General features: G+C 34.5%; 1 protein-coding gene across 9 annotated transcripts in view; it reads right to left on the minus strand.

Annotated features, from left to right (window-relative positions):
- Positions 1 to 19,786, minus strand: part of DOCK4 (dedicator of cytokinesis 4) — a 553,335-nt gene that overhangs the window by 122,391 nt on the left and 411,158 nt on the right. For all 9 annotated transcript variants that reach the window (XM_007504147.3, XM_056799554.1, XM_001366207.5 and 6 more), the window contains one exon: positions 12,896 to 12,994. In XM_007504147.3, coding sequence (XP_007504209.1) covers positions 12,896 to 12,994 — 99 coding nt within the window. The remainder of the gene's footprint in view (positions 1 to 12,895; positions 12,995 to 19,786) is intronic.

Consider the following 19,786-nt stretch of genomic DNA (forward strand, 5'->3'; position numbering starts at 1 on the left):
TTCAAAATGGAACCACACAGTATGCTAAACTGATTCAAGATAAAATGGGAAGAATTGTTGTTTGTTTCGGTATCCTAACTCTCTTCCATGCAACTCACTCCAGGTTGGTGGAGGGGGATCTGATGTAAAAGTATTATAGATCAATAAACAATTAGTAAGCACCTACTATGCTCCAGACACTGGACCAAGTGTTAGATACAGAAATGAAAATGGGACAAAAGACAATCCCTTCCCTCTAAGAGCTTACAATGGAGTGGGTGAGACAACAGGTGAATACATATATGCAAAGCAAGCTAAGGAGAGGAGAAATAGGAAATAATTGACAGGAGATAGGTAGGCACTGGAATTAAAAGGGGTTGGGTAATACTCTGGACCAACTTTGTAAAAATGGAATAGTTTAAGCGGAAAAGTTTGTGTTTCAAAAATCTTCCTTAAATTTAGGTTTATAGTTCACAGAGGGGTTGTAAGATCAACAAAGCAAGCTCTATAAAGAACTCTAGTCAGGAACTCTAATGCCTATGAAAGAAAATAATAAACTGAATAGGGACTCTCAAGAAACTTAAAAAGGAAATCTGCCACAGATTAAGTGTTATGAAGTTAAGTTGGCTTGTAGAGTATGAGAAGCTGGTAAATAATATATGATAATTTGACATTAAGCATAACATTAAACAGAATCAATGACTTTTATGGAGAGAAAGCTGTTTTATCTGATAAACAAACATTAGAAAGGTGGGCTCTCTTCCCTTTAAGCCTGAGGTGCCCTAACCTATGTTATGAAAACCTTTACATAGTAGTGAAACCTTATGGCCCCACTCTCAGAAATCATGGGTTTTCATACATAAAATGAAAGTAAATGCCAAATTTCATGAAAAGTAAGTTATATAAACTGCTTTTTTCGGCTAAGTTCATGGACTCTCTGAAATCTATCCATGGATACAATGACATATGAAACAGGCATTTTTCAAACTTTTTAAAAATTACAGATTTGCTCTAAAAGAATATCTAACCAAAACTAGCAACATAAAAACACCCTAAAACATCAGTTTATTATGGGAAGAGGCTATAATTTATTCCACTGTTTTCAAAATATAAGTTATAATAGAACACTATTGTCCGATAAGGAATAACAAGCTGGATGATTTCAGAAAAACCTGGAAAGATTCACATGAACTGATGAAAGAAGTGAGCAGAACCAGAAGAACATTATACACAGTAATAGCACGTGTGAATGACCTGTTGTTTTCAGCAAAATAGTGATCTAAGAAAATCCCCAAGACTCATAATACAAAATATCATCCACCTCAAAAAAAACCTGGCGAGTTCTGAATACAGATCAAAACATATATTTAATTTTCTTTATTTCATTTTTTTGTTGTTTAAGATCTGTTACAAAAATGATTAATATAGAAAAATGTTTTACATTATTGCACCTGTAATATCTCTATCAGATTTTTTACAGTCTCAGGGTTAGGGGATTTGAAAGAAAGAGAGAGGGACATAGAAAATTTGGAACTCAAAATAAACATTTTAAAAGCTAAATATTAAAAATTGGTTTTATATATATTAGGGGAAAATAATATATAAAATATATATGACCAAAAACTGTAAGAAGATACTCAGAAAAGAAAATGGGAAGAACTAAGGCACGTAGAATGAACAAAATGAGAGGACAAAGCAGAACAATGTCAATATAGTAAAAGTACATTTTAGTGTTTTGAGTTGCAAATTATAGATGACTATTTTTAAAGAATGGAAGGTATTTCATGTTCATGTTCCCTGCATTACTGAGCTTCAATGCAACTGAAGGGAATTATCTTTATATCATATAAACATCATTTGGAGTTCTCAATTATATTTTGAGAAAATAAACTGCAAGTAGATCTTGGGTTTTAAAAGTTCTGTAAATTATTATTATTATTATTTTGGTTCCTCCTCTCATTTTTATGGAAATAGAAGAGGAAAAAACCTGCAACTTCCTTCACTAATCAAAGTAAGGTCAGGGCAAAGGAAAGATGGTTTCTGATGCTCTGATGCAATACAGACCTAAACCTGTAAGGTTGAAAGTTTCTAACTTTGATTTCAATTTCTAGGTCATTCTATTTCTACATTAATGCAAACCCAAGCAAACAATCATAATCAACAAAGAACAGGAGTTTCATGGGTTCACATATGTTGAACAATAAGGAATATGTGCAAAGCTGTAGCCCACAGAACAGGGTGGGTGTATAATGAAACAGCACAGGCTGATGTAGAACAAGTCTAATCACTATTCAGTTAGTGATTTCCCTCGCCTCCAGTTTTAAGATTTCTTTTTAATTTGTCATATTCCAGTGAGGGAAAAACTTCAAACAACTAAAAATCTTGGCACTCAGGTCTTAACTCCTGCATACTTTGTGCTAACACCAATAAAAATTTGCTTTTCTTATATATTTAGGTTGAGAAAGGAGAACGAATGCATACAATTCATGTCACAATTAATCAAAAGGCCAGAAACTGCTCATGACAACCTTAGAGACCTTCATGTTTCTTAAGCAAGAATATATTAATAAATTTAAAGAAACATCATGACCAATAGCTACTTAAGAATTGCCACGCTTCATCCTGATTCAGAGAACTCCTATCAAGAACCTGGGTCAAAATATTTTTGAAATTTAAAAACGTGACAGAAAAAATATTCCAAGGAATATTTGTGCTTTCTTTTGGTCCAGTTTGTGGAATCTGGATAGGGAATTTGCCAACTGGAATCTCCTTGTCCCAATACCAATCTGTACCCGATAGTATTATAAAGCAGCCCAGTGTCAAATTGAAGGAGGATATGAATCCCTACCTGTCTTCAGTCCCTAACACTGGTGCCATTTCTTTACTACAAGTTATCTCTATGACAAAATATACTTATTAAATCTTAATATCATCAAACCACAAAATCTTGCAGGTAGACAAGATCTTAAAGATATTCAAAGGCAACCTACCATTCTATGCAGAAATTCTCCTTATCCTCAATAACTGGGCTCTTCTTGAACACTTTCAGTCATAAGGTATGTATAGATTAATAGACTAGATGTAGATATGTGCATGTATGCACATATGCATACATACATATTGAGAATCTTGAAATTTCTCAGACTCTACCTTAGAACATTTGGTTAAGACCATTCCCCACTTTAAACAGTGAAGCTACTTAGATCTAAAATGTGAGAACTCTACTTGGATCAGAAATGGGAGGACCTCTACTCCACCCTTACTTAGGACTGCTTTAGGGGAGAAAACTCCTTGCTGAACAATGAGAAATGCTTACACCCATACTTAAGCCATGCCTATTTTTAGAATTAATACAATAGGGTGCTAAGTACCTATAAAGGTCAGGCAACTTGTGAATTTACAAGGAGCAAAAAGGTGAAAACTTATTCAGAAGTTTTTCTGGTTCAAACTTACTAAAGGGATTAGTCGACTCATCTGTGAATTCAGAATGGGCTGTCCTTTGGAAAACGTCTACTGTGATTGGTAGATGGAAGAACTTAGGGGAGGTGACATAGGAGAAAACCCCCTAAATAAGAATTTAAAAATTAAAAAATAAAAACACTTGATAATGAAGTAATGCTGTCTGGGATAGGCACTGCCAGCATTATCAATGAGTAAGGAGAGGCCCAGTATAGTAATTCCTATAATATTATTTTTCAAATAATCTTCCTTGGAGCTTTCTATCTGCTGGACCCTCAAGTATTATATGGAGCTACGTGTGCAGTTCAAATCTGTGCATTCTATTAAATTGAAATATTACTGTCATCCTTCACTTTTCTCTCTTGCATTTGTTGACAAAAGTTGATTTACACATCTCTCTCTTAAAGATATCAATTGATCCCTCTGAACTGTAGTCAAATGACTTCCTTATGATGTTATTTATGGCCAATACACGGATCTTTTATGTCTTCATTCATTCAGCTCTCTCTCATTTTACCACATAATGTTTGTGGCCTTCAGAATACTTATTGGAAATGGCTTCTGTAATTTGCCCAGAAACTCAAAGGTGCTTTCACAGCTACTGAACTAGAAAAGCTTTTCATGGCTTTGAATACTGAACATCACAAAAACTAGTATTGAAACAAATGCATTTTATAAGGGCTTTAATACAGTTAAACTGTGTTACAAAATTCTTTGCTGTATTAGGGATTTAGTTAAACTGTAGAGGTGATATTATCCTCAGTGGACACAGTTGCCTATAAAGACTTAACACTAAGGAAAGTATCTTCTGAATCTTATCTTACTTCCCTGACAGAAATCAAATGAGGAGTTCCTACTATATTGGGCAACAAGACTCAGGAGATTGCAGTTCTCTGAAAAAGCCTGGGAAAGGATAAGACCACCCAAGTTCATATAAGCCATAATGAATTACAGTTCCAAGGGATGGTATAGAACCTACTGATCTCAGTATTATCTTAAGATCCATTTTAGTCACATTGTCGGCTACAAGTCTCTAAACTGAGAAATTAAACAATAGATAGAGCTGACACAGAAAGAACAATTTCCAGCTACAATGCCCTTGGTTTGACTTCTTCACTCTTCTGAGATGGTAATTTTTAATTAAATCAAAGGTTTTTATATAGGGACCCCCCCTTTTTTTTTCTTTTTCAAGTCATTACCAACTTTTCTGAAAGGCATATAAAGGTATATTCCACAAATCCTATACACAGGAATAATTCAATTATCTGTTGGATATGTCCAACTTTGAAAATGGGGAGTATAAGGAGAGTCAACTTTTAAATCTTTACACCAGGCAAGGAAACGCATTCAATGAACATAAAGCAAAGAATCAAAAAGCAACTCTTACTTTATTAGAATGCGGTTAGGCTTCAAATTATATTTAGGTTAATAAATTAGTTTAGATTCTCAAAGCACATACAATAAAACTGATTTCAATTGACCATTTTGTATAGTGAAAAAAAAAAGATTATAGTCATTTCACAAATAATCAACACAAGTTACCAGCAATGGGCATCACACATTACCTTTGTTCCCTTAACTAATTCATAGGTCACTCAATTGCCTTATTCATCTCTACTAAACTTAAACAGCAACCAAACAAGGTATTGAGTGACCAAGTATCTTTTTATCTTGTTAATATGAAATTAATATATGAAAAGTTATTCATAAATCTTATATAACATAAATGCATTTGATTATTTCCATTATCATCATCATCATAACTATCATATCCATTTTCCTTCTCCTGGAGACACCACATATAAGATCAATAGTTTTATCTATTAAAAGAACCCTAAAGATCATGTAGGACCATCTTATTTTCATAAGAAAACAAGACTCGGCAAAATGATTTGTTTGCAGTCACAAAGCTAGACTTGCACCCATGTCTTCTGACTTGAAATGCAATGCTCTTTTTAATGTTTTACCTGCCTCTACATATTGTTACATGTGGTTGTTCAACACATGTTGCATTTTCCCATTTTCTGCTATCGTATACTACTCAGTTTCACTTCAAGCGATCTTCACTCTACTCATCACCCCTCCCCTTCTTTCTTCTCCTCTCCTGATTCTTGCTCAATCACTCCAAGAATATATCTTTTCCCTTTTCCCCCAGTCTATCTGTTTTTAAACCAAAAGATAATCCTGTTTAAGGACAAAAAGCACAAAGATACTGCTAGTGATTCCTATATCAAGGAAAATATGTTAGTTGTGAAATTTCATTAGAAAAAAGAACCAGTGCCATTAACCTCTAAATCCCTTGAAAGTGTCTTTAAATCTCCTTTGGAATCAGTACAGAAGTCTCAATTACCTCTTTATTCCCTTTTAATTAAGCTTACCTTTCCTTAATTACCAGTATTCAAGAAAATAAATTTTAAATTGTTCCTTATTCAACTTCATTTTCTTTAGGATTAGTTTAATATTTATTTAGTAACAGTATCTAGGCATTATTCACCCCCCACACACACACACACATACACACACTCTAGTTCAGTTCAAAACCATAGTCCTTCAAGCCAATACTTTGAGAGATGACTTCTCCTTACACATGCTATGGTGGGGACATACTGTCCTGCTTGAGAGTTCTAATGCTCCATTTCCCATGCCTATGCTTGTGCACTGACACATGCTTGGAATGCTTTTCCACCACAATTCTTAAAGAAGTCTTAAAGTATTTTAATTGCATCAGAGGATAAGTGGATTTTCATGGATTGATTTGAAAACTTCATTACCATCCTTTCCATGGGAAAATTAATTTGGGATCCCAAATAAACAAGTCACACAAAAGCAATTTCTTGAGGCTAGGAATTGTTTCATTTATGTTGTAGCATCCGTAGCCAAGTATCTGGTACATAGTAGAAGCTTACTAAAACTGATTTTTTGAAACATTTAAAAAGCAATAATTTTGTTAGGTTGAACACTTATATTTCTAAAATTTCTTTACTCTTTAGTGCCTTTATGCTTGAGAAATGATGTGATTGTTATTTGATCTCCACATTATTTGTTAGCAATAACCACATGAAGGAAACAAAATCACAGAATCTCATGACTGTAAGGAACGTGAAAGATCATCAGACTTCAACTCACACCTTAACAGGAATCCTCTCTAAATTATCAAGTGGTTATCTGGCTTCTATCTGAACCTTTCCAGTGATGGGGAACCCACCACCTACTAAAATAGCCCCTTCAACTTTAGGATAGCTTCACACTTCAGTTAGTTTTTCTTTATATTGAACTTTTGACCCATAATTCTGCTATTTCTGTCCACTGTCCCTCTTTCTACTCTTTGGTTCCAAGTAGAATATAAATGATAATTATCTGATATCCATATTCTAACTTTTCAAATACTCAAAGATAGCTTTCATGCTTTTCCCCATTTGCCCTCCCCCCACACCCCTGAAATATTCAATTCTATTTAATTCCCCATGTTTCTTCAAATGATCTTATGGCACGGTCTATCATCTCTTTCACAATTTTGACTACCCCCTTCTTGAGATCCTAGACTACCAATGTCATTTATTAAATATGATAAGAAGCACTGAATGCCATATTCTATATGTAGTCACTATAGAGCAGAATAAGGATTATCACCTCTATCATTCTGGACACAACAGCTCTCTTTTTTTTAATTTTTAATTTTTAAAATTTAAATTAATTTATTTAGTCAATTTATAACATTATTTCTTGGTTACAAGAATCATATTTTTCCCTCCCTCCCCCAACCCTTTTCATAGCTGACATGCAATTTAATTGGGTATTACTTGTGTCCTTGATCAAAACCTATTTCCATGTCGTTGGTGTTTGCACTAGGATGTTCATTTAGAGTCTACATTCCTAATGATATCCCCCTCCACCCATGTAATCAAGCAGTTGTTTTTCTTTGGTGTTTCTGCTCCCACAGTTTTTCCTCTGAATGTGGATAGTGTTTTTTCTCATAGATCCCTCCTCCAAGTTGTTCAGGATCACTGCATTGCCACTTATGGAGAAGTCCATTACAATCGATTGTACCATAGTGTATCAGTCTCTGTGTACAATGTTCTCCTGGTTCTGCTCCTCTCACTCTGCATTAATTCCTGGAGGTTGTTCCAGTTCACAGGGAATTCCTCCACTTTATTATTCCTTTTAGCACAATAGTATTCCATCACCAACATATACCACAATTTGTTCAGCCATTCCCCAATTGAAGGGCATCCCCTCATTTTCCAATTTTTGGCCACCACAAAGAGCGCAGCTATGAATATTCTTGTACAAGTCTTTTTCCTTATTATCTCTTTGGGGTACAAACCCAGCAGTGCTATGGCTGGATCAAAGGGCAGACATTCTTTTAGTGCCCTTTGGGCATAGTTCCAAATTGCCCTCCAGAATGGTTAGATCAATTCACAACTCCACGAGCAATGAATTAATGTTCCAACTTTACCACATCCCCTCCAGCACTCATTACTTTCCGTTGCTGTCATGTTAGACAATCTGCTAGGTGTGAGGTTGATTTTTTGTACGATTGGTTTAGCTCTTTATAAATTTGAGTAATTAGACCTTTGTCAGAGGTTTTTGTTATGAAGATTGTTTCCCAATTTTTTACTTCCCTTCTAACTTTGGTTGCATTGTTTTTGGTTTTTTTTTGTACAGAAACTTTTTAATTTGATATGATCAAAATGATTGGTTTTACATTTTGCAATTTTTTTCTAGCTCTTGCTTGGTTTTAAAGTCTTTCCTTTCCCAAAGATCTGACATGTATACTATTCTGTGTTCACCTAATTTGCTTACAGTTTCCTTCTTTATATTCAAGTCATTCACCCATTCTGAGTTTATCTTGGTGTAGGATGTGAGATGACACAATGACTCTCTTAATGGATGTAAAAGTATTACACTAGCATTTTTGGCAGCCATGGCATAGTGTTGATTCATGATGAAATTAAAGTTCACTAAAACTCCTAGGATTTTTTCCCCCATAGACATGTAAAAGGAGTAACTTTTACTATAAAATTTGCATTTAACTTGCAAAGAATCTAATTTACATTTTCCCATAACTTAATGAGAACTTCCAATTTTATTATTTTTAATATATTGAGTCCCTACCACTATTGTGGACTGTTTTCCAATGTTTCTTTTTCAGAAATGCTTGTTTAATATATCCAATACTTACTGTGAAAATGGCTACAACAAAAAGCTAATAGTTTTCTGAGTATTTAATACATTGTTGGAGAGATTTTTCTGCAGCAAACATATATACAGGAGTCATGATTCAAGGGGTTAAGGCTTGTATAACACTTTTATAGATCTCTTCTAGATGTATGAGTAAACTACCACTGAGGAAGAAATTATAATTTTTTGTTAATGGAGAAATTTTTCCTTGTTTTCTATAAAAAGAAAAGTATATACTGTTATTCAGAACTTATAACATACTATCATTCTTCCTAGTGGCCATTTTTTTTAAAATTCCACCTCATTTATTTATTTATTTACTTACTTATTTTTATTTTAAAAGATTTTTCCATGCTTAGATGGCTCATTTTCTTTCCCTCTCCTCTTCCCTCCCTGCTCCCAGAGCTCACAAGGAATTCCACTGGGTTGTACAAATGTTATCACTTGATTTCTATTTCCATATTACTAATTTTTGTTGTAGAGCAATCTTTTAAAGCCTAAACCCCAAATCACATACCCATCTATACATGTGACAAGTGATAACATAGGTTTTTCTTTTGCATTTCTATTCCCATAGTTCTTTTTCTCACTGTGGTTAGCATTTTTTCCTATAAGTCCTTCAGGAGTGTCCTGGCTTGTTGCATTGCTACTGGTAGCAAAGTCCATTACACTGGATTGTTTTAGTGGTATATTTAAGCATTCAAAAGCAATATCCTTGTGTGCTTGGTCATTTCTTTCAAATTACATTTTGTTGCTATTTTCAACATTATTCCCAGTTAGGAGAAATATGGAAAAGAGTTTTCTACTGTACTTTCTAAAGTTATTGACAATCTAGCTTCTGATCTCATCACTCATCTGGACTGCTCTCTCCAAAGTTACTACATAACTCTGAATTCCCAAATCTAATGATATTTTCTCTAATCTCATTCTTCTTGAAATCTCTGCACAGTTTGTTCTACTGCCACTTTGTATTTCTTTCCTCTCTAGTTTTTCATCAAAAATGTGGTTCCCCACTCTTTCTGATTGTTCCTTCACAGTTCCATTTTCTGGATCTTCATCCATATTTCTAACTGTGAATGTACTCCCAAAGTTCCATTGGGTTATGTTCTCTTTTTTTCTAGAAATTCTTTCACTTGGTGACCATCACTGAATAAATATTTCCATCTGGTTGATTCTATGATTTATAGATTCAACCTAGCCTCTCTCCTAAATTCTAGACTGAAAATAGCAGCTGCATAATGGACAATTTAAACTGGATGCTTCAAAGGTATCTCATACCCAATCTGTAAAAAAAAATATAGCACATTTTATTTCCTCAAAAAGTGACCCATTCTGAACTTTCCTATTCCATGAAAAATATCACCATCTTTTAAGTCATTCAGGTTTTTGATGACAGTGTCATCCTCAACTTCTCATTCTCACCCCACATACTGTTGTTCTTTTTTTCCTATTGCCATAATATTCCTCATATATATTGCCTTGTCTTTATATATATGACAGCAGCCACCATCCTGGTTCAAAACCTCATTAGCTTTTGTTGTGACTATTTCGATGGTTTTCTATTGAGTTCCCCTATTTATATCTCTTCACAGTCCATTCTATCCTCCAAAGACTCGATGTGATTTTCTTAAAGCTCATGTCTAAGTATCATCTCCTTAGAACAATTGAATCTCTATTATTTCAAGAATCCAATAAATATTTTTCTAAGTGACATTTAGAGTTCTTTACCAAATAGTTGCATTCTGCCTTGCTAGTCTTCTTTTATGTTTCTCCCCTACAACCCTTCTCATATACTCTATTATGCCAACATATTGTTCATCTTGCTGTCCTAGTCTCCATTTCCCATGTTTATGCCTTTGTACTGACATATGGCAGGAAGGCTCTCCTTCTAGCCCTCTGACTCTTGGTATACCTTCAAGGATCAACTCAAACATAGTCACCTTTGGGGTTATTTCCTTGTCCATCTCTCCTTCCCTATCACAAGTATTAGTGACTTCTCATCCAAGGTATCAGCTTTGCATATCTAATACACATATGTACATGTGTATGTATATGTATATATATATATATATATATATAAATATATATAATTTTGATTTTCATGTTAGAACAAACTCTCAGGGACTGATCACTTTTGTCTTTCTATGCCCCAAACTTAGCTCATTGCTTAGAACATCAAAATCAGTTACCTGGTGGTAGAGTGGACAGAAGGCTGAACATGGAGTTAGGAAGACCTAAGATCCATTTATCATTTCTCAGCTTCAGTATCCTTATCAGGGAAATGAGGATAATGACAATGTTCACTTTAAAGGGTTGTTGACAGGATAAAATGAGATTTTTGTCCAATATATATAGAGAGATTACCTAATATATATATATATATAACATATATATACACACAGACACATATGTATATATAGTAAACCACAAAGTGCTATATAAATGCTAGCTATTATCACAAATTGCTTGCTAATTGTTAAAAATGTATAGGTATATCTTTCTTACTTCCTATCTGTGTGACCTTGGGCAAATATCTTAACTCCAATTGCCTAGTTCTTACTGCTCTTCTTCCTTGGAACCAATACTTTGTATGGATTCCAAAATGGAAGGTAAGAGTTGTTTTGTTGTTGTTTTTTTGGTGTGTGTTTTTTTTAAAGTAGTGCTTAACAAGAGCAATTCAATTCAGCAATAAAATTCCTACTGCCTGTAGCAATTCTTATCATGACTGGAAGAGGTAAAAGCTCAGATAAGACACAATCTCCTCCTTATCTCAGTGTTTTCAATGGCAGTATCTCAAACCTGAAATTCTCTCTCATCTTTGCCTCATGGCTTCTTTCAATTATCAAGTCAAACCCCATCATTTGCAAGAAGCTTTTCCCAGTCCCCCTTAATGCTTCTGCCTTGCTGCTGAGATTATCTCCAGTTTATCCTATTTAGAATCTTGTTTGTATATAGCTGTTTCCATGTAGTCTCTCCCATTAAACTGAGTTCTTTGATGGTAGGAACTGTTTTTTGCCCTTCTTTTTATTCTGAGCACTTAGCAGAGTTCCTGATATATAATAGATGCTTAATAAATGTTTATTGATTTGACATCTTCATGGAGTTTATAGCTTTGTTAGCACAAAAAATGTTAAATATTAGGAATTCAGTGACTGTCTTCATTGGAAAAATCCAGATTTCCATGTCTAGAGGCACATTTAAAATTCACATGTTCAATTCTTGACTCAAACTTCAGGGGAAATAATACATGCACACAGGCACAAATTTTGCCTTGTGCATCCTCTAGAAGTCTCCATGCATTAGGCATTATCCTAATCTGTTTTGTGCTTTATTAGTCAAGAGTTCCCAAACAGCTCAGACATCCCTAAAAGATTCTTCTGTAGTTATTGAGATATCTGTTAATCCCCAGTATTAGAAATAAGAGATGAATGCTTGATATAGGCCTATTGCCCTGCCTCAGCACATAGTTAAAATGCATTCTTTAAGGGATTCTGCATGTTCTGAACTGATAAAATGTTATGTTTGAACTTTTCCCTCCTCCTTTACCAGATTATTTAGCCCCTTCCATCTCTAATATTTGTCAGGTCTCTCCACTGTCAAGTTAGACCAGAGTACTTAATCCATCAACAAGCAGAGTAGTTAAGTCAACATCTGTAATATCGACTTATCTAGACAAGTGAAGACAGCAATGGGACAGAAAAATGAATGTAAATAAAGGCAGAAAATTACTGACAGTCCTTTTCACTAAAGAGGACAAAGGGAGAAAACCAGAAATGATGTCCAACCAAATAACATTAAAAAGATTGGGTTTTTGGATAAATCTGAAATTTGTGGTCTTTAATGTCAAACTGTCAGATGAACACATCATATTCATTAGACCTTAGGTGGCAAAGGATGCATAATACAACCCAAATTACCCTTGAGGGTATGCTCTGGAACTTCTCAATAATTCTGTGATCCACAGTTCCACATTTGATAGAAAAAAACCATTTTCCTGAGCTTGCCCTTTCTCTTCTTTTCTAGCAAGGACAAATGGTGCCAAGGCCATTTTCCAGAAAGAGGAATGATTGCACTCAACTCCCAGGAACCCCCAGAGACAATGTAAATGTACAAGTCTACACCGCAGATTAGATGGTTCTATCCCATCTGCTAAGAAACAACTCAGATTGTTAACATCAAAAAGCATAAACAACAATCCTTTAATTACGGCATGATGGAAAAGAGAGAACAAACAAGGAGAGATTGTAAGGGGAGAAAAGTAAGCAAATTCACTTACCCTCAACTCTTCCTTTGTGCTGAAGCCATCAAGAAGCTGTTGATAATGTCTGTCTGTCATCTGTCTCAACAGGGACAGGAGGCAGGCAACAAACTCCCCCTAATTAAAAAAAAAATCAAATTATAATAAAACTTCCCACTCAGAAGAACCTGGAGTTAAGAAAATACAAAATCAAATCCTGGTAAGGATTTTTCCTAACTGGTTATTTACCATTGGCAAATCACCTACCCTCACTCAGCCTTGGGTTCCTTAACTGCAAAATATGAATAATAATCAGACCTGCCTCTCAAGGTTGATGTTTGGATAAAATGAGATATTTATAAAGCATTTTGTAAGGCTTAAGATTATTACACAAGTTAATATAGTTTGTATCATCATCATCATTACTGAAATATTCCATATTCTCCTTAATTGTACCTTAGAAGATTTGAAAACACAAAACAGAGTGGTATGTAATACAATCTGAAGGGACACTGTAGACTATAAGTCTAATTAATTTAAATTTTAAGGTTTTTTAACTAGGAGTCTGTGAACCTTTAAAAATATTTGATGACTGTATTTAAATATAATAGGTTTCCTTTGTACATTTATGTATTTTATGCATTTTGAAACAATATTCTGAAAAAGGACACATAAGCTTCACCAGAGTGCCAAATAGGTCCACTACCACAAAATGGCTAAGAATTCCTAAATTAGGGTTTACAATCTCATAGTCAATTATTCTTTTTTTCACTGTAAAGGTTAACCATCTTCTTCAGTAGATATGAGATCACAATGATGTGGGTGTCCCTCCAGAGGAAGAGATCACAATTCATTCACAAGTTTTTATCCTTCTTGGTGCCTCTTATATATGTACTCCCCATCAATACTTTACAGAGGATCAAGCCAACATACTGGGAGGTCTTTCTTTTTGGGTATTTTACATTATGTGGGTACCAATACAATATATGGTATAACTTAGCACAGTACTAAAATACAATGGTAGCCTTCAAGACTAGACAACTAGATTAACCCTAAAGCCACCTCTGCTGACCTATGAAGAACTAAAATAATAGCTGGTATCATCAAAGAAGGAGCTATTTTCCATCAAACAAAAGATTGTCCCCTCCCCAATTAAGTAGCAAATATGAGAATTCTTCCAAAATGGACTATAAACATCTCTTATGTATTTAAATAGAGGACCAGAAGATATTGAACTTTCTTGTCCCTTTACTAAATATCCCCAAACTCTTAAGCTTTTAAAATTCTTTCATGAACTTTTACAGGTTGCTTGTGTCTTCTCTTGCTGTAACAGTTATTTCCTGATATTCTCAAAGTACCTGTCTCTAGGTGTACCATGGCTTCAGTTCTAATTTGCTATGAGCTAACGAGCCAATCAATTCCAAAATAGGGTCAATAATGCTTATATGAGGTCCTGAAGGGCTTTCCTATGAGTTTAAGTATGTGGACCTTGGTGTCTCGCCAAGTAATGAGAAAACTTTTTTGTTTTTAAATCATTTTTTATTCTTCCCACATGTCATTCCTCTCCAATTTCCCAGTACCATGAAAGTTCTTTGGGGTCTGAGATGGTTTCTCTTTTGTCTCTGTATTTCTAACACTTGGCATGTTGTCTTGCATCTTGTTAATGCTTAAAAATGCTTCCACTGAATTCTGGGTTCTCACTGCTTTTGGACAGTTGAGATTGCTGGGTGAGTGAATTCCAAATAAGTTATTATATCTATTTTATCCAAAAAAAAAAAAGGATTCATCACTTTTGAATTAGACTTATCTTGAAGCACAATCCTACCTAAAACCTAAATGAATTCTGTCCGTTTCTTCCTGCCAATCTCCCCCACGTGTATTCTTTTTTTTTAAATCCTTACTTTCCATCTTAGAATCAATATTGTGTGTTGTTTCTAAGGTAGAAGACTTGTAAGGACTAGGCAATGGGAGTAAAGTGATTTACTCAGAATCACATAGCTGGTAAGTATCTGGGGTCAGATTTGAACTTAGGATTTCCATTTCAGTCTGGCTCTCAATCCACTGAACCACCTAGAGCCCCCCAGCCCTACACACCTTATGTTCTATGGGGAAATACCATACCAATAATCAAGAATAAGGAGGTGAAATAATGACACCCATTGTCAAGGGCCTCTTTTATTGAGAGTGTGAGAGACACCATATATGAGAACATGGTGTTTGTAAATCAATAATCCTTTTAGGAGTATAAGATGATAAGAGAACATTTGTCATCCTCTGGAAAAAAATGAACTGAACTTGCTCCCAGTGGCTTTGGTTCCTGCTTTTACTGATGTGGTAAACCTTTAGGGCCTCTCTTTAAGGCATGCTCAGTCAGTCTTTGAGGCAAGTACATGGATAGTCCTGTTTTAAGAGAGGACCCAAAGAGGCCACAGAGAAAAAGACTGATCTGAAAGATTCTTTTCTCTTGCTCTTCTTTTATATATGTCTGAGGGTACTTAGTACAGGAAGGATGGGAAGCTTGAATGCCTTAAGTATAGTGATGTTGAACATCCTGTTTCTCTAGTAAAATCTTGGTGGATATAAGAACTGGACAAGAGAAAACTGACTTGAACTCACTTTGTATAGAAGGTGGCTTTGTAGGTAGGCAAACAAAATGTTCTAACATTCCTTCTGTTAATTTCAAGAAGTATTCTTACCCTTTGTCCTTAACGTTCATAGATTTAGTATTCATCTGGATTCACAATGGTAGCTAATGGCTCCCAGGTGGTAAAGAGTGCTAGACTTGGCATTAGGAAATTCCAAGTTGAAATCCTTCCTAGGTGTGTGATCTTGGGCAGTTCACTTAACCTCTTTAAATTTAGTTTCCTCATCTTTAAATGGGGAAACTAGTACCTATTTCACAGGGTTGTCATTAAGATAAAATGACATAACATATGTAAAATGTTTTGCAAACCTTAAAATTACATGTAAATATTAGATATTCACAACTTTTCTGGAATGTTAACATCTATGACTCAAAATGATTTTTTTTATTTGTGCCTTTTATGAGGAGTATGAACACTTCTTTCAAAAACTGAATCTTGCCATAATAATTTCAAAATAAGACTAGTAAGATAGGTTTCCTAAATGAGGCTACTCCTTGAAGATCACCTAGAAAGTTTAGTTATTATTTAAAAAAAAAACTTCACTTCTTTTTTTATTTTTAAACCCTTACCTTCTGTCCTGGAATCAGTATTAAGTATATATTCCAAGGCAGAAGAGCAGAAAGGGCTAGGCAACAGGGGTTAAGTGACTTGTCTGGAGTCACATAGATAGCAAGTGTCTGAGGCCACATTTGATTCAATGAACCACCTAGACAGCCCGAAATAGCATAACTTCTAAGGGAAATGAAGAATTTACCTTTACCATCATTTTGTAAACTATTTTCTACTTATTTTCTTCTAGGAATAATTCAAGATTTAAGCTATGGCAAACAAGTTTTTAGAAGGCTTGATGATCCGCTCATCCTTGGTAAAGTTGTTAATTTTGACCAGTCAGAGCTCTCTTGAGGTCAAGGATATGGAACTTAAAGACAGGGTACTTTTTCATGATATCATTTTCGCAACAAGGGTAAATAAGGCACACAGTCTAATGGACTCCATGACTAGGTAAAATATATCATTTTATTGATTTCATATCTATACCAATGACTAATGTTCTCTTTTAAAGGTTTTCTTTAATATTAAAATGGCAAAGTTAATTGACTGTAATGACTTAGGGCAATAGGTGATTATAAAACACAAAGAGGAAAGTCATCTTCCATGGATCATTGAAGTAGCTTTGACAAAAAACATGGAGTCATCCTAATTTTCCCATTCAAATTTTCCATATATTTTAGGGTACTCATGCAGTATAATATCAAAGATTATACTTATTTTCATATTCTATGTAAGTACAGATTCAGGAAAAAATTTCAATTAAGCTATAGTTCTGTAAATATATAATCAGTTTACAATCATGGTTTTTCCTGTCACGCTTGCATTGTTTTAAATGTTATTGCTCTAATCAGAGGAAAAATGATTAGTTGAGCAAGGAGAATGCATTGAAAATACAAACATTTCAATTTTGAAATGTCCTGGGAAAAAACAGAATATAGTAATTTTATAAACTAACATATCCACAAGTCTATAGATGTCTTTACTCATTTTTATGCCCTATTTTTAAAAAATTATGAGCATTGTGATTGATTTACTTCATAATACAAGCATAAGAATTGATCAAGTTACATAAATTATTTTTATTGTTGTTGTTATGGTGGAGTCATGTCCATCTCTTCATGACCCATGAGGCATAGCTATCAATAGGGTTTTCTTCATAAGGATACTGAAACAGTTTGCCATTGCTTTCTCCAGTGGATCCTTCTGTCAGACAATCAGGGGTTAAGTGATTTGCCTAGATTCACACAGCTCAGAAATATCTGAGGCCACATTTTAACTCAGGTCTTGTTGATTCCAAGACCTTCACTCTCTCAACTGAGCTACTCAGCTGCCTCCTAGATATGGAGAGGTTAAGTGATTTGCCCAAGGTCATAAAAGAAGTATTTGAGGTTGGATTTGGACTCAAGTGACTCCAGGGCCAATTATCTTCACCACTGAGTCACAGATGTCTTAACATAAATTACAACAATGACTAATCTAAAATCTTTGTCTTTAAGAATTAGTACGGAGGTTAAGACAACTATATGAAAAAGTAGAAAATAATTAAAGGCAAAAAAAGAAGTTTATAGTATTAAAGACATTTAGGTGAGAGAGAGATCATATCTGGTTTATGGGGGCCAGGGAAAGACAAGTGCTTCATCAGAGAGGAAACAATTCAACTAGTTTTTAAAGGAAGGATAGTATTTCAATGGTTGGAGGAAGGGGGTACATCGAATAAGAAATATGATCAAAAGAGTCATGAAAGGGAAAGCATTAGATATATGTTTAGGGACTACTATGAAAAGTGGATCAGTTTGGTCATGATTTAGGCTATTATTTGTTGGAGGACAATGGGAAATAAATTTAAAAAGGTAAATTAAGGCAATATTTTAGGAAACAATTGAATGCCAAAATGAAGTGTAAGCAAAGTGACCATTGCAGGTTTTTGAGGGTCATGTGTGTGAAGGAGAATTGTGATTAGAGCTATGCTCCAAGGAGTTCATTCTAGCAGCAGTAGACTAGAGAAAGGAGAAACCAAATGTGGAAAGAGGTCAGGAAATTACTACAAAAGTCCAGGTGAAAGGTCATGAAGGCAGTCAAAAAAGATAAAAGGAGAGAGAATGGTAGAATACTGTAGAAGTAGAATAATACCTGACAACTAGAAATTAGAAGTAGAAGAGAAATAAAAATCAAAAATGAATCTGACATTTTGAACCTAGGTAACTGGGAAAAAGGTATTCTACTGATGCTGATAAATAAAATCCAATGTCATTATGCCAGTCTCACCCCTCACACAACTATTACTTTTATTTAGGAGCTCAGAAACCCTTAAGATTGTATAAATAGGACTTATGGAAAGAGCAATTGATTTGAAGTCAAAGGATTGCTTCGATTCTATATCATGAGGATATTAAAATCATCCTGATGGACAAGATTTTCAAATAAGCAAACAGGTTCACGATCAGAAATATGAACAATCCTTTTCTCAAGCTAGACAATTATTGGTTTCCCTTCAGGTACCTCCACACTTGGGCTAAGAAGAGCAGGTTTAAAATAAGCATGAATACCATTTAATTCCAATAAAACAAATATTTTTTATATCTGTATAAACTCTATGATTTGTATAACTTATTAAAGAAAAATTTTGACAGGGCTAGAAACCAATGAATCTTCAAATATATCAATATCTTTTGGGTCTCCAGTGTAATGGGGGGATCTCCATCTGTATCTGATTCCTCCTCATCAAAATCCCCAAGAGTCATGAATTGAAAACTTTAAATGATCTTGGGCAATTTACTGAACTTCTCTGGAATTAATTTCCTCACTTGTGAAATGGTGGAGGTTTTGAGGTAGGAGTAGGGCAAGAAGAGGGGTAGGGTAAAGAAGACATTGAAATAGATGATCTCTAAGACCCCTTCTGGCTCTAAATCCTATGACACTTGACCAAACTTTCCTGAATTTTTCCAACCTTTCCATTCACAATTCTAATGATAATAAAAAAAAAGAGTTGTCAGTCTTCTTTTCAATCATCACTTAATAAAAGAGAACTGAAAATTTTATCTGTATTACTAGATTGCCTTAGACTACAGAAAAACAGCAATCAAAGGCCAATGTAACAGGTTAAAAAAATACAATATTCAAAATAGCTAAAATAATTAAAAAGGAAACCCAACAGCAAATATCTATGCATTGTATATGGGTATAGATTAATCATGAAAAGATTTTGTAAAAAAAAAAAGTTACTATTAGAAAAGGTTCCATTACAGAGATGTTTAAGGGGCCAAAAAAAAATTTTTTTTGAATCAAATCTGTGATTTGTGCATGGAGGGGCCAGTATGTATTCTGCCTCTCCCAATTCAGATTAGCATCTGCTCTGTAATTTAAGAAGTTTTCTGTGGGTACTAAATTGTTAACTGAGTTGCCCATAGTCTCACAGCTTTTATGTATCAGCTACACAACTTGACCTGAGATCTCCTTGACTCCTTGATCAGGCTATTACTTATGATGCAATATTGACTTTCATATGGTATCTATCTGTCTGCCTGCCAGTCTGCATATATGGCCATAATTTTAAAAAAAACCATTTCTTGTGGGGGGAGAAACCCACATCTTTAGACAAATGAGGACAAAGTTTCTGTCTTATACATCGCCTATGCTGAGATGAGTCAACTGCTATGAAAGAAAAAATCTTCTGAGAACTAATGCAAAAAAAGAAAAGTATTTGTAAATTTTGAGAAACTCTAGAGTCCAATTA

This window comes from Monodelphis domestica, chromosome 5 (genome assembly GCF_027887165.1).
Source record: "Monodelphis domestica isolate mMonDom1 chromosome 5, mMonDom1.pri, whole genome shotgun sequence".
NCBI lineage: Eukaryota > Metazoa > Chordata > Mammalia > Didelphimorphia > Didelphidae > Monodelphis > Monodelphis domestica.